The sequence below is a fragment of the Eschrichtius robustus genome, chromosome 1, assembly GCF_028021215.1.
Source record: "Eschrichtius robustus isolate mEscRob2 chromosome 1, mEscRob2.pri, whole genome shotgun sequence".
Taxonomy (NCBI): Eukaryota; Metazoa; Chordata; class Mammalia; order Artiodactyla; family Eschrichtiidae; genus Eschrichtius; species Eschrichtius robustus.
The window spans coordinates 126,656,681-126,670,968 of NC_090824.1; the positions used below are offsets into that span (position 1 = coordinate 126,656,681).

General features: G+C 53.8%; 2 protein-coding genes across 5 annotated transcripts in view; both read right to left on the minus strand.

Moving 5' to 3' along the window:
- IGDCC3 (immunoglobulin superfamily DCC subclass member 3) overlaps positions 1-2,201 on the minus strand; it is a 40,896-nt gene extending 38,695 nt beyond the window's left edge. The window contains exon 1 of the mRNA XM_068541534.1: positions 2,111-2,201. Within this exon, the coding sequence (XP_068397635.1) occupies positions 2,111-2,201 (91 nt within the window). The remainder of the gene's footprint in view (positions 1-2,110) is intronic.
- A 3,371-nt stretch (positions 2,202-5,572) lies between these two features.
- IGDCC4 (immunoglobulin superfamily DCC subclass member 4) overlaps positions 5,573-14,288 on the minus strand; it is a 37,798-nt gene continuing 29,082 nt past the window's right edge. For 3 of the 4 annotated variants that reach the window (XM_068553749.1, XM_068553781.1, XM_068553770.1), the window contains exons 14-20: positions 13,661-13,788; positions 11,937-12,107; positions 11,545-11,682; positions 10,668-10,773; positions 9,944-10,172; positions 9,033-9,194; positions 5,573-8,486 (exon numbers count right to left, since the gene is read on the minus strand). In XM_068553749.1, coding sequence (XP_068409850.1) covers positions 8,076-8,486; positions 9,033-9,194; positions 9,944-10,172; positions 10,668-10,773; positions 11,545-11,682; positions 11,937-12,107; positions 13,661-13,788 — 1,345 coding nt within the window. In that variant the 3' untranslated portion in view covers positions 5,573-8,075. The remainder of the gene's footprint in view (positions 8,487-9,032; positions 9,195-9,943; positions 10,173-10,667; positions 10,774-11,544; positions 11,683-11,936; positions 12,108-13,660; positions 13,789-14,288) is intronic. The other variant, XM_068553760.1, reaches the window with a different exon arrangement.

A 14,288-nucleotide genomic window follows, 5' to 3' on the forward strand; every position in this document is an offset into this window, starting at 1 on the left:
TAGACCTTTGTGCATCTCATGCAGTATAGTTACTTAATCAACAGACCATCTCAGAGAGATGGATATTGTTCCTACCATCTTTTTTTTTATTTGTATCTTTTACAGAAAAGGAAACTGAAGCCCAGAGATGTTAAGCAACTTGTCCGAGGCCTCAGAGTTAATAGCTGCAAATCTGGGATCTAAAAGCAACACTGATTCCAATACAGCTGTTGCCACTTCTGTGGTCACCCTGGTTAAGCACTGAAGCCTCACAGACTTTCAGGGTGTGACCTCAGGTAAAGTATTCAACCTCTCCGGGCTTCTCGGTCCTCGTCTGTTTAAATCAGGAACAACAATATGGCTTGCGTCGTAGGGTTGTTAAATATGACTAACAGACTCAAAGGCACTGCACTATGAAAAGTTAAAAGTTCTAAACAAATATAAAGTGAGATAGTAATAAATCACTGCTTCATTTTGCTGGCAAAACCATCTGAGGCCTGGTCCGACGCCTGGCAGGGAGAAGGGTGTATGGGCCCAGTACTGGGTACAGGCTAGGCGACGGTCCAGCTCCACTGCCCCACCCCTAGGATGCTCTGGGTTTTGGTTGCTTTGCTTCTTTTGCCTTTGTCATAAGGAGGATGAGGGATACCAAACATCTACTCAGATTTCCCAAAATTTAGAAAGAGGGAGGTTCCTAGAACCTTTACTCCCAGCAACCTCTTCACTCCTGCAGAAGAGGAAAGAACTGGAAGAGGAGGGGAAAGAAGAGAAGGGAGAAGAGGGTGATCAGGGAATCAGAAGAAGCCGGAGAGGAAGTACAAGAGCTCCAATCCCAGGCATGATGCCGAGCGAGCAACTTACCAGACCAGTTACAACTTCACTCTAGGAGGAATGAACCCACCTGGGCTGAAAAGGCATCCACAGACCCCTCCTCACATTTCCAAGGAACTAGCGATCCGGGAGCTGGCCCCTCCCTAACAGACCAGCGCCCTCCCTGGCTGGGGGGAGATGGGGCGGGGGGTGGGGAGAAAGGAGGAGGAAGGCTGGGGTTAGGGGCGTTTCCCCCACCCTCAGGTATAGGTGATTCGTATTTTAGGACATTTGAGGGTCACGCCCCTTTAAATCCCTACCCATCCTTCCCAGGAACTGCGTTTCAGCAGCCTCAGCTCCCCATCCCAAGCCCAGTACAGCAACTGGGGGATAAAGTTTCTCCTAGAGGCGGCCGCGATATTCCGCTTCTCCCGAGCTAAGAGGGGAGAGAATACTGCCCAGAGGAGTGTCTGTTGAGAACTTGGGGTGGGAGGGGAAGGGACTAGATTTGCGCCCCTCTCCCGTGAGATGGGCCCGTTACAGGCACTGAGGGAACAGGATGGTGGTAACGGAGCTCCGGGCGGCAAAGCCGGCAAACCCCGAGCTCTGCGTGTGCACCCTCCGGGGCAGGGCGGGCACGTGAGCATCCCCGCCGCTCGCTAGCCCTCGGTCGGCTTCTCTCCCCCCTTCCTCAGCTCGCGGGGTGTCTCTCGGGTTTATCCCTCCCCACGCGCGGCCCGCCGGGAATCTTCCTCCTCCTCCTCATCCTCGGTCTCTCCCTCGCACTCCGTGTCCCAGTCCCGGCTCCAAATCCACGACGTGCTCTCTCCGCCCAGCGCAGCCCGCTCGGTCCCGGCCTCCGCCCCCGGGGTCTGCCGTCTCCTGCCTCGGCCGCCTCGGGCCACTCTGTGCCCACCCCTGGGCTCCAAGCACCCCAGCTCGCCCCCTCGGACGGGCCTCAGCCCTGCGGTCTCCCATGGCTCGTTTCCCCCTCTCCCCAACTCCAGCCTGCCCGCCGAGCTCCTGCTTTGCCGCGCTCCTTGCCCCTCGGTCCGGGCTCGGGTACTGCCCTGAGTCCTGGAGACGCAGCGGACGGAATGCCGGTCTCTCTTCGGGGGGCTCCATCCTCAGCATCCCCCTGCCGCCCCCGGCAACCCGGCCTCAGCGCCCCGTCCCGTTCGCCTCCCCTTCTCGGGCAAGTCCCTCCGACCCGCAGGTCCGCGCCGCTCTCCCCGGGTCCGCCCCTCGCGCCCGCTTACTCCCTTCTCGCCCTTCCCGGGGCTCGGTCCTCAGCCGCCGGCTCGCGGGCGCCCTAGCTCACCGTCGCTCGGCGCGGGCAGCAGCAGCAACAGCAGCAGAGGCAGCAGGAGCCGGGGCCGGCAGCGCGGGGGCGCGGCGCGCCCAGCAGCCATGGGGCTCGCGGTCCGCTCGGCTCGGCGACGCGCGGCTCTGGGGCCTCTCGCGGCTCACAGCGTCCCGCGGGGCCGGCGCCGGGGCCGGGGCCGGGGCTCCGGCCGGGGCCGAGCCCGGGCGGCTGGGGGCTGGGGCCACATGCCTGCCTAGGAGCGCCGGGGGCGCAGGGGGAGCGCGGCCGCTTGCGCCATCTTGCACCCACCCCGGCGATCTGTCAGCCTCGCCCGGGGTGCGCGCTCCGCACTCGCACCGCCCGCGCCCGCCCCTCCCTCTTCCCGCCGCCCGCCGCCCCCCTTCCCTCCCCTCCCGGTCCCCTCCCCCAGCCCCCTCTCCCCGGAGGCCCGGTCTGGGGAACAAAAGAGCCGGCGAGCGCTTTAAGCGGCCGGACATTCCCGGCTGCGCGGCGGACGCGCCCCCTGCGCTTTGAACTGGGGCCGGAGGGGCGGGCGCCGTCCCGAGCTGCAGCCCCGTACCCCTCCCCCGCGGGCCAGCCCCGGACTTGGGGGCGACTGGGGAAGTGGAGACCCAGCGGACCGCTGAATGGCTCTGGGCTGCGGAGAAACCCGCAAAGCAGCGGGATTCCCTCTGACCCACTCTTCCTGCTGCGCCCTCCTGCACCGTGTCCAAGTCTATATTGTCGAGATAATTCCCTAAAAGCTGCACAAAGTTGTCGAAGATTCGGTTTTCCTTTGGTTTCCGGTCCTTCCAGCCAAAGGCTAGGACGTTTAGCTGCAAGACTGGCCTCTTCAGACTGAAGAGTTCTGGCGCTTGGATGGACAGAGGTAGGAGAAGTGGGAAGGCAGCTTCATCCCGGGCCCTGGGAGAGCGGAACCAACAGGACAATGAGAACACTAAAGTGACCCGGTTCCGATGTTCTGCCCGCTGTTTAGCCCCGCAAACCCAGGCAGTCACTCTTGGAACTCATCTGAAAGATAATCATATCTCCCCTGCTCACTCATAGGGAAATTTAAAGGACACAGGTCATGACAAATAGCCTGGTAACTGGGAAAGCATATTGAAAGTTAAAATTTCCAGTTACATTTCTATGCCACAAAGAAGACTCAAGGTTTCATGTCAGAGAACATAAAAGGAGACAGCATCAGCCTCGGGTAAGAAGTGTTACGGAAGATAGGTATGCCTCTTAGGAGATACATCCCCATGCTCGCCCTCAGAGATCTTCAGTCGTGGCCACTCACTATTAAATGATCTTCTGTTGAGTCCAGCATGATGTGCTAGTCCATCAAAATTACTGAGCATCTACTAAGTTCAAGGAGCAGGAGGCTTAAAGAGGGTAGTCTCTGCCTCACTCAGCTATTGGCATTGGACTGGTCTGGCAGAGGAGTAATTACATCTCTTTCCGTACCAACTCCGGAATCTTGGAGCAGGAATGTTAACCATATATAAAACTAACTTTGGTGCAGATGAGTAAAGAAAAGGCCTCCAGAAATCAGTAAGTTTACTAGTGATGGGGTTTGTGCAGCCCAGGGACTCCTTACTCTGTAGTAGCAACTGGAAGGTGAGCTTGAGAGGCAGGACTTGAGACACAGGAGAGACCAGTAGGAGGCAATGGAGAAATTCAGGGTCGGGCACACACCGAAGCTCCAAACCAATCTCATTATGAGGAAGGGCAGGAATGATGAGCTTCTATTGGCCATAGGAAAGAGAGGGGGGGGGGGCCCTCCCGTGGGCCCAAAGTCCTGGAACTCCCTCCTGCAGGGCTTGAATTCTCAACAACCCCTTCTTGGCTTGTCCTAGACTCAGGAGAGGTCAAATTGGTGTCCTGGGATGCTGTCATTTTAAATTCATTTTGACAAGTGTTTAATTCTTCTTTATCACAACGCTTGCTCTGAGAGTGATATGCAAATAATGGCTATTCTCCTGCATGCAAAATGTGCAGTATCTCTCCCTATGATCTGTCAATTAACTTGGGGCTGGCTCACTAGCCACTTTGGGGGTGGTCCTGGGCAGGGCAGCCAGCCTCTGGCTCTTGGTTCCCTGCAGTAGAAAAGCAACCACACTCCAGGCACTGTAAAGATCTTAACAGAGTAGCTGCCAACTGTGATCCTGAGATGTGTGTGGGGTGTAAGTGTGGAGTTTGCTGTGTGACTATTGTGCTTAGGTTTGAGTTAACGGACACAAGGGTGTTCGTGAAGGTGAGAGTGCATGTATGGGTCTCTGAGCTTGTAGGCACAGTGCCCACATGTGTGAACATGCAGGCATGGGCAATTTTGGAGACCAGAGTTAACAAATAAGAGTTGTTGAGCCCAAATCTCTGGAGTTGGTGGTTCACTCCTCCCTTGCACCCAAGAAAGTTAAAAAATGTGTGTCCAGATGGAAAGAGGTCCCCGAAGAGCCTAAAAGAGTGTCATCAAAGAAAGCATCTTTCCTAAGTTTAGGTGCTTTTCTGAAGTGCCTGTTGAGGGAGGGAGATGGTTCAGTTCGTTTTTGTTTTTGTTTTCGTTTTTTTGGTGGGGAGGGTTCCTATCCTAGGATTCTGAGTAACCTGTTCTCTTTTAAAATTTTATTTTACTGAAGTATACTTGATGTACAATATTATGTTACAGGTGTACAATACAGTGATTCATAATTTTTAAAGGTTATACTCCATTTATAGTTATAAAATAACTGTATTCCCTGTGTTGCACAATATATCCTTTTAGCTTATTTATTTTATACCTAGAAGTTAGTACCTGTTAACCCCCTACCCCTATCTTGCCCCTTCCGCTTCCTCTCCCCACTGGTAACCTCTAGTTTACTCTCTATGTCTAATGGGTCTGTTTCTGTTTTGTTATATTCATTTATTTTTTAGATTCCACATATAAGTGATATCATACAGTATTTGTTTTTCCCTGACTTATTTCACTTAGCAGGATACCCTCCAAGTCCATCCATGTTGCTGCAAATGGCAGAATTTCATTCTCTTTTATGGCTGAGTAGTATTCCATTGTATATATTTACCGCATCTTCTTTACCCATTCCTCTGTTGATGAAACACTTAGGTTGCTTCTGTATCTTGGCAATTGTAAATAATGCTGCTATGAACACTAGGGTGCATGTATCTTTTCAAATTAGTGTTTTTGTTTTTGTTTTTGTTTTGATATATACCCAGGAGTGGGATTGCTGGGTCATAGGGTAGTTCTATTTTTAGTTTTGTGAGAAACCTCCATACTGATTTCCACAGTGGCTGTACCAATTTAAATTCCCATCAGCAATGTACAAGGGTTACCTTTTTTTCAGAGAAAGATCAGTTCTTTCTTATAACCACCTGCTCTTTCCCTCAAAAACCAACATTTCCCATCCTGGTAGGAAATACATTCTCTCATGCAGAAAGGCTGAGGAAATTCTAGTCATTTGGTTCCAAAAGAGAACATTTTTGGAAAATAGTTTATTAACTCATTATAGGGACAGATACATGATCAATGCCTTGGCTTAACACTAAAGAATATCATACTTGTAAGGAGAAAAAAACGCTGGAAAAATAATTAAATAATACAGCAAAACTACAGACAAATAAATGAGCAGGTACCGATTACACTTGTCATGCATCAAGAAAAGGTTTTTAAATGAGACTCAAAAACCGTAAGGCATCGATGGTAGATGACAAAGGGATTAATACCCTGTAAAAGGCCAATGGACTCTTTTCTAATAAAAATACTGTTGCAAAGACACAAACCTAACACTTCCAAATTACCCAGAGACCAAATCATATATAATGCTAGTGAGTAATGGCCACTTTCTTATCAACTGTGAGTTATAGGCAGATACCAGATTTATTACTTATTTGCTTTTGAGAAACAATTTTCCACCCAACCTAATGGGTTATAAATTGTCTCATTTGCAGCTATTTAATTTAAACCAGAACCTCACTGCCTGTTAAACAAGAACATGAAAAATGACTATGTGGTGTAATGCTAAGAGCCTACTGTTAAAACAGCCATTTAATTCAGGGCAGTTTTTGTTTTTTTTTTTTCCTTTAGAAAATAAAAAAATCAAACCAGCAAAATAAAATGAGGCTTTTGACCTTCAGAGCAGTGATGAAACACATACAGTAGTGTTAGCCACAGCAACGCTGAATGCTACAGAAATAGTACAAGTGACAATTCTGTCCTAACGAGATACAAAACCAACATTAATAATCTTTAGTGTTATCATAGGCTGCCTGAAGGAGGGGGAGGAGGAAATGTAGGTGCGGATGTCAAACGTGAGTGACACCCGAGTGTAATAAACACAGATGCTGAAAGGGTCTGAGAAAGCTGCAACTCCGCTGAGAGACATTTCACCATTTAAAAAAAAAAAGGAAAGACTGGTTATTTCTAATTTGGCCCAGAAGCCAGAGTTAACCCTTGATGTGCTGCTCAGTTAGAAAAGATGAATGCAGGGAGAAAAGACCGCATACTCGATGCTCCTATGAGAGGCTGAGGTGCAAAATCAAATAAATGACCTTGTTTTCTCTCCACAGGAAACAGAAGTCAAGCTTGTCCCTGTGTGGTGGGTCAACAGAAAATGACTTCAGGATTGAATTTAAAGAAAAGACAAAATGAAATGAGCCCATCACCCTTGTCCTGTGTGAAGCCCTCCCTTCCAGCACCGCAAGAGGATGAGATTCCTTCCACCTCCATGCCGTCAGCTCATGTTCAAGGTGCACAGAGTGGGAAGCGGTGGGGCCATGGAGCCCCGAATTTCCATCCCCTTCTACCCTTCTAGTTTCAACTGGGAAGGAAGGTCCCCAAACCCCTCCATCCAGCAAATCTGCCTGCCTGCCTAGAAGGGAGGGAGTAATTTTACCCCAAGCTTCTGGGTTGTGTTCCCCTTTCCTTATCTCAAAAACCCCCTTGTATGGCAGACAGATGCAAGGGAAGCTGAAAGGTCTTTTCCAAACCTGCACTGGGGGTAGGCAGTTTGCCTGGGGAAGGGGCCTACGGAGGCACAGATGGGAAGGGGGTGGGAGGATGACGGCTGAAGTAGATGGCAGACACAGGAGTCACGCTCTGGCCTTGAACAGACATGAGGTAGTCATGTTGTTAGGGAAGGATGCAGAGATTGAACCCAGGCAGGAGAACCACATGACACAGTGTGGGAGAGGTGGGAGAGACAGCAGAGACAGACGGAAAGAGGAGACAGAGAAAGCGCAGAGAAGAAAGGAAGGGGTATCAGGGAGGAAGAGAAGGGCAGTAGGATTGGGAAAGCAGGGGGACTGGGAGACAGACACTAGAGGAGTGAGCGGGGAGGAAGGAGGGGAGAGCAAGAGAAAGCAGATTTTCAAAACTAGGCACTTCCCCAATTACAACACTAGATGCAGAGTTGCTCTGAGGGGAGCCAGAGTCACCCTCTCAATTTGGGCACCGGGGACATGGCAGAGGTGATGCAGCTAAAGCGTTAGGCATTCAGAGCCTGCTTGCACTCAGCCCAGCCAGACAGGAAGTGGGCTGGGGCTGTCTCTGTCAGACAGGGCATTGGAGACACTCTCAGAGTGTGTAATAAAAGGCTGGGTGACGGAGGTGGGGGCCCACAGGGCTGGGGACGGACCACGCTGGGGCACTGTCCTGACCTGGAGGACGGAGTAGGCCGTAGTGACCACTGCCCGGGCCAAGGTTTCCCAGCTCACCAACCAGCACACGCACATGCGCTTCACACGTGTACAGCGCGTATAGCTGTGCTTCAAGTGTCTCTCGCCTACCACACGTGTCACAGAGCATGGGTGGGGAAGAGTGAATAATCCACCTCTTCCTCTCCCCTGAGCCAAAGCACCCTAGGAGGCTCCAAATGGCTTGATGACGGTCAGTACCTGCAGGCAGACACGTGTACATGTGTGGCCACACGTGTCATGTCCCATGATCCATACCAGCCTGCCCCAAACTGTGCCCTCGAGGGAGCTAAGCAGAGGAGGAGACTGGGGCTCTGGGCAGGCCTGGGCTGGCTGCTGGAGGGCAGGGGGCCTTTGGCTGGCAGCTGTTCACTGGGGCCTCCTCCAGAGCCTCACTGGGCTGGAGGTCCGGGTAGGGGCAAGAGGCACTGGCTGCCTCTGGCAGGCAGGTAAGTCTGTCTGGCCCAGGGCTTGCCTGCTCACACCCTCCCAGCTCCCTGTCCAGCCAGTCTGCCCCTTGCCTGAGATCCATAACACCCAAAGTGAGGTCAGCAGCCTCTGAAGGCAGCGGATCCTCAGGTTCCAGGTCTTGGAGGTGGAGGTCAGGGTTCCCTTTGGATGCACTGAAGTCAGAGTGGACAATGACTTCGGCCTCCACCTGGTTCCTGCAGGCTGGGGGCGGCTTCTTCCTCCCATTGCCCTGGTCAGAGAGGAGGACACAAAACCATCACTGAGAGTGACCATCAGAAGAATGACCATCATTCTTGGGATGGAGAGAGACTGACCCCCAGCCCAGAGCCCGTTATATATTACATGGGAGTTGGTAAAGGAAGAACAGTGACTGTCCTAAAAGAGATGATGATCAGATCCATGGGAAGGCAGGGAAATACTACGCATTTGCCCTTGCTGAGGAGTTCCAGAAGTACCAGATTCAGTCAGGGCCTCAGTGAATAGGAAGAAGGGCTGAGTGCACTCAGGCTGGGTGCACCGTCAGATCCATGTAATTCTGCTGTGGCCCACTTACGTCTAGGTAGAGGAGGGATTGTCCCCAGCCCAGAGAAATACAGGTTCTCCCAAACTGGCCTGCCCTCCATCCACTCACCTTTAGAGGCTCCACGGATCTGCTGGCTAGACTTTTAGCCCCAGGGAAGTTACCACCAGGGCTCTCCAGAGGATTCACTACTTGCTCTGCACAAACGCAGGGACCCTCCTCTCCTTCCCTCCCCGTTCCTCCCAGGACACTGACCTTTATGGCGTCATACACCAGAGCCTGCAGCAACAGCGTCTGCCCGGTTCCAGCAGGGGGCAGCAGGGCCCGGGTCAGAGAGGGCATGGGGCCTGCCTGGGGCAGCTCACAGCCTGCCCAGGAACCTGCCCAGCTCGGCCCACCGTGCTGAGCCCAGGAGATCTGCACAGGAAGAGAAGTGGGAGCATTGAGAGCTTGACTGTGAAGTATGAGAGGGAAGTGGATGGAGCTCCCTCCATGGACTCTCTTGGCCCCCTTGCTACCTCCCTCCCCAAGGCTGTAGGGAGGAGCACAGAATGGGCTGAGAGTCTGGGGGTGAATTTGAGGATAGAAAGATCCTCCTGCAGAAAAGCCCAGAGGTTTCTGAGCCAGGCAGGGTCTCCTTCACCACAGAGGCAGGGAAAGGATGAGGAAAGACTCAGGGGTTTGAGCTGGCTGGTCAGAGAATGCAGGATGAGCCACCACGGCTAGGATGGAGGGGATCTGCCCTGTGTGGGCCCACCTTATCCGGATCCCGGTCCCACTTGACCACCTCCAAACTGACCAGCCTCTTTTCCCCATACTGGGGAGAGCCGGGTCTTAGAGGTCTCCCCAGCTCCCAGGATGAGGAGGGATCTGGGTGTTCTGGCCACCCCGAATCAACCGCAAACAGCCCATCGGGGGCCCTCCCCTCCTTCCTGAGAACCAGGCTGACCTATTCTGCCAGGGATGGAGGCCCATCTGCTTCCCTGCCCTCCCAACCCTTTCAAGGAGGAGGGAGAGTGTGCCTTTTCTTCTGCAGCTGGCCCAGGAAGGGGAGGGGGGAGGAGGGAAGGGGCTCTCTCACGGGGTCACACATTGCGCTCTCGCGCCCCCTGGTGTCCTATTTGGGCATGAGCCACAGTGTGGGGCTTGGACCTACCCAGGCTCACCTTTCTCTTGGAGTGACCCCGGCAGTCAGGACCGCCACCACCCATAAGGCTGTGCACTTCAGCCCTGTCCTCGATGTCTGAGGGTGGTGGGGACCAATCCTGGGGACGGGGGTGCACAAGGGACTCCAGTTCATGGGCAGCCGGGGGGCTGGGGGGGGCAAGGCGGGCTCGGGAGTACAGCGTGGGGTTCCCAGCAGTGGCCGTGGAGGACAGGCCCGGGAGGGCTTCCCTGGAAGGGAAGATGGGGGACAGCACAGTGGTCAAAGAGAGGGGTGGGCGTGGGACTGGTATCTAGTCCAGCCTGTATCCCTGGGCAGGTTCCTACACATCTCTGAGACTTAATTTCCCGTTCTGTGCAATGAATAAGAAATTCTGTGATTGTCAAAACAGCTGTGACACTACACTGGGGTCCTTCCTCCCTTGGCTCCAGGCATCTGGAGATTTGGGGTCCCTCTTTGCAAGATGCTCTCAGCTACCAAGGAAGCGGCAGAGAGGCAGCTCTACCTACGCCTGCCCTTGCTGAGGGGATATGCTGGGGGGCTTCCCTAAACCCACCCCCTACTCTCATGAGGTCATCACTCCCAACCCCTTCATCCCAGAGTCAACTTTAATGGGGCTGCTGGGAGTGCCCAGAGCAAGTCATGGCCACTTTCCCTGCTCCCTCATCTCTGCAGCCCTTCTGGAAACCTCTCCTCTTTGCGGTCAGACTGGTTCCTTCACCCACCGGTGGGGGCCACGGCGCAGGCCAGCGCACATGCAGGCCAGGAGGCAGAGGAGGCCCAGGCAGACGCCCACGATGATGCCCGTGACAGAGTGCACGTCCAAAGAGTCTGGCGGGGGAGAGGGAGGGAACAGAACAGGTGGAGGACAGGAGAGAACCCAGGGTTCATAGACCAGGACTTGCGGCTTCCTCCAGAGACCCCTGGCCTGAGTCTCACCCTCTGGACACGTGAAATCTTCTCATGCAAGGACAGGAGGGCCCCATGGACTCACAGAGACCACCACTACCTCTCTCTCACTGGGCATCCAGAAGTTGTGGTTCCTCCCCATCAGCCTGGCCTTTCAGTGAAACACACCTCTTGCCTGCCTAACAGGGCTGGTTTTGCAGGTGTGCAACACCTGCAGGGGCATGTGGCCCATGCTTAGAAGGGCTCTGGCCTTGGTTTAATGCTCTGCTGTCACCATCTGGAAATTCGTCCCCCTTTTTAAATAAGGGACCCCACATTTTCCTTTCACACCGGGCCCTGCAGATTACATAGCCAGTCCCATTGCCCAAGACCTCCATCCCGTAAATCTCGTCACCTTTCCAAGCCAGTCCTCCAATCAAAGCAATCTCCCAAAGAAACCAAGCCAGTCTCCCGCAAATCTAACCTCTCAAACGAATCACCACCGAACCACACCCATCTTCCCTTCAAATTTGTCCTCTCCACACCAGATGAAGAGGGCACTTGTCCAAGACAATGAAAGTGTAGTCATGCCCAGAGGCAGGACCTTGGAAGAGATGGCTTGAGGGTTAGAAGTCAACTGGGTTGGGGGGTGCTCTGGAGAGCTTGGGCTGCCCCAGGATGGACTCCACCCCTTCCTGCCTTCCTGCCTCTTACCTGAGAGCTTTTCCTGGAGAGTAATCACATCCTGCAGGCCAGAGAAGGGCCCAGGCCCCACCTCCGTGCGCGCCCCCATCTTGAAGAAGTACCTAGTGTCGCTCTCGAGGCCGTGGACCTCAGCACTGAAGATGTTTCCTGCGGTGGGGGGGGGGGCGTGGGGAAGGCAGGGAGAGCAGGGTTGGTGAACTGGGTCGGGGTGGGCTGCAGGGATGGGCTGGGAAGTGGCCCTGAGAGAATCTGCTTCTCCCCCTCAGGCGGTAGCTTCTGCCTGCTCCTCCTAGAACAAACCTCAGCGGCGAGCTCACTACTAACCAGCCACTGGGGAGGCTGGAAAGTGGGGAGAGGGTGGGGAAACTCTTGCTCAGATGCCCTGGGGCGCGAGCCCTCACCCTCGGTGGTGAGCAGGGTCCACTGGTGCTCAGGCTGGGTACGGTTGTTGCTGTAGAGAATCAGATACTCCACAATCTCGCCGTTGGGCTCCGAGGGGGGGCACCAGTGCAGCCGAACGGTGGATGGCGTCAGGGGCCTCAGGCGCAGGTCGGATGGGGGCGTGGAGGGCCCTGGGGGTCAGGAGGGGAGACGGGGAGAGGCAGGGTCACTGACAGCCCCAGCTCTGGGGGCAGCTGGGAGCCAGGGCATGAGGACATAGCCTCCCTGCTTCCTCCTTCACTGGAACAAACCACAAACCACAAAGCAGAATGAGGTCTGGTCTCTCACTGGGGAATTTCTGGAATACAGTTGAGGAAGGGGCTTCACCACCATTCGTCCCCTCTCAGAAACTCTTTTCCACTCCTTGGAGCAGAGCTCCTCAAACTTCCACACCCAAATACTTCCAAGGGTTGAAGACACTGTCTGGTATTCTAGGGACCTAGGGGCAGAGCTCAGAAGTTTTCGCAAAGCTTACCTTTTCTTTTAAATTCATCTATTCTGTGGTAACATTTAATATAAAAAGAGTGTTTGAAATATTTTATCATTTAAAGTTCCTAACTCCCCTTGCCACCTGAAATCTTCAAGTAAAGTTGGTTGATGCCCTGTGTAGCCTCTGTCTACGCCTGCCCCTGGCACAAGTCCTCAGGGTCAGGGGAACCGCAGTGGGAGAAGCAACACCTTGAAAGGCTTTGTGTTTTTTTTTTCAGAGAAGAAGTTGATCCTGGGGGGCGGGAGTGAATGAGGAAGGGGAAGAAGGAGGGACACAAGGTGGCTGGTGTGTTGGGAAGGGACAGAGATTTGGGGGCTCAGGTTTTCGAGGCCCAACAGAGGGTGGGATGGGGACCCAGGGCTCTAAGGCATAACAGAGCCACAGCACCATGGGCTGCCAGAACCCTCCTTGATCCTAGGTGACTTTCTGCTTCTCAGGCTCGTCTTCCCATCTGCGAAAGGAGAAAACATTCCCCTCTCTGTAGCCTGGTCAGTTGTGCTGGGGATCCAATATCATAGAGTCTCCTTGGAGAAAACACCGGGGTCTCCCTAAACTCCGCACACAGTTTAAGACCATAAGAACTGAAGTCATGGGTGGGTGAGAAACAACCTGTAAGCAGTTTTTAAAAAAGTGAATCCATGAGGGTAGAGGGCCTCCCCACCCTACCCTACACGTGTCTTCCTATTTCAGATCAGGGACAAAGGTCTGTCAATAGAAAGGTGAGCAGTCTTAGAACTGGAAGCACCAAAGAGCCTCTGCTGTGAGAACAAAAATCCACTTGTCTTCAGATGCATTTCCAGAGGGTTCCAGAGTCACAGACCTGCAAAGCGAATGGTCCCATCCTCTCTTTTGACAGATGAGGACCCACAGGCCCTTCGTGGGGAAGGGGACTGCCTAAGTCTCCGTGTGTGTCAGGGGGATGTCGGGGACCCAAACGCAGAACCCAGGATGCCTGCCTCCAGACCTGGCCCCCCTCACAGCTCGCTGAGGTCTTCCCACAGCCTCTTAAAAGAAACCACTCCTCTAAATCTTATGTTATGATATCTGTGAGTAAATATGGTTAAGACCAGCACAGGACTGCCTACAGAGATGCAGAGCAAATGACGGACACTCATGGGGTTCTGAGGGGCGCTTCACAAGAGGGGTGCTGGGGCAAGAAGGAGTTCCCTGAAAGATGGACTGGGGGCCACTCACGGTCAGGCAGGGTGGAGCGCTCCACTACGGAGCCGAAAGGCCCGTCCATGTCCACGCCGTGGGACTGTACCGCAAACTCGTATTTGGTGAATGGCTTCAGCCCGCCAATGAGGATGTCTTCTCCAGAGCTGCCAAGGCAAGAAACGTGACCAGGGCTCTCAGGCACACCCTCCTAGCAGGGCAGGCCCCTCCAAATCTACTCCCCTACCCCAGCCCCATGGGGGCCACTAACACCATCCAGAGGACCTGCAGAGAGGTCTGGATGTACTGTATGTATGTATCGGGCTCCATGTCCAATCCCCAAGCCAGGCCCCTCTTCCAGGAAACATTCCTGGATTAATCCACATCATTCTCTACCCAAGGGACCATCTCTGATGCTTCTTTTCCTTGACTTAATTTTACTCCAGCTGCAACTGTATATATCTATTTCTTTTTATGCTTTGTTTCCTCTGCCAAACAAACAACTCCCCAGGTCACGGTCTCTGTCTCCCCACCTAACTGGGGACCTCTCAGGACAGCAGCTGGGCTGTCTCTTCCCCGTCACATGAAGTTGAAGAAATAGGTCTGTCCTGCGTGACGTTTCCTAGGGTTGAGTACAAGGCTCTCCTGTGAGGGGATGGGACTGGAT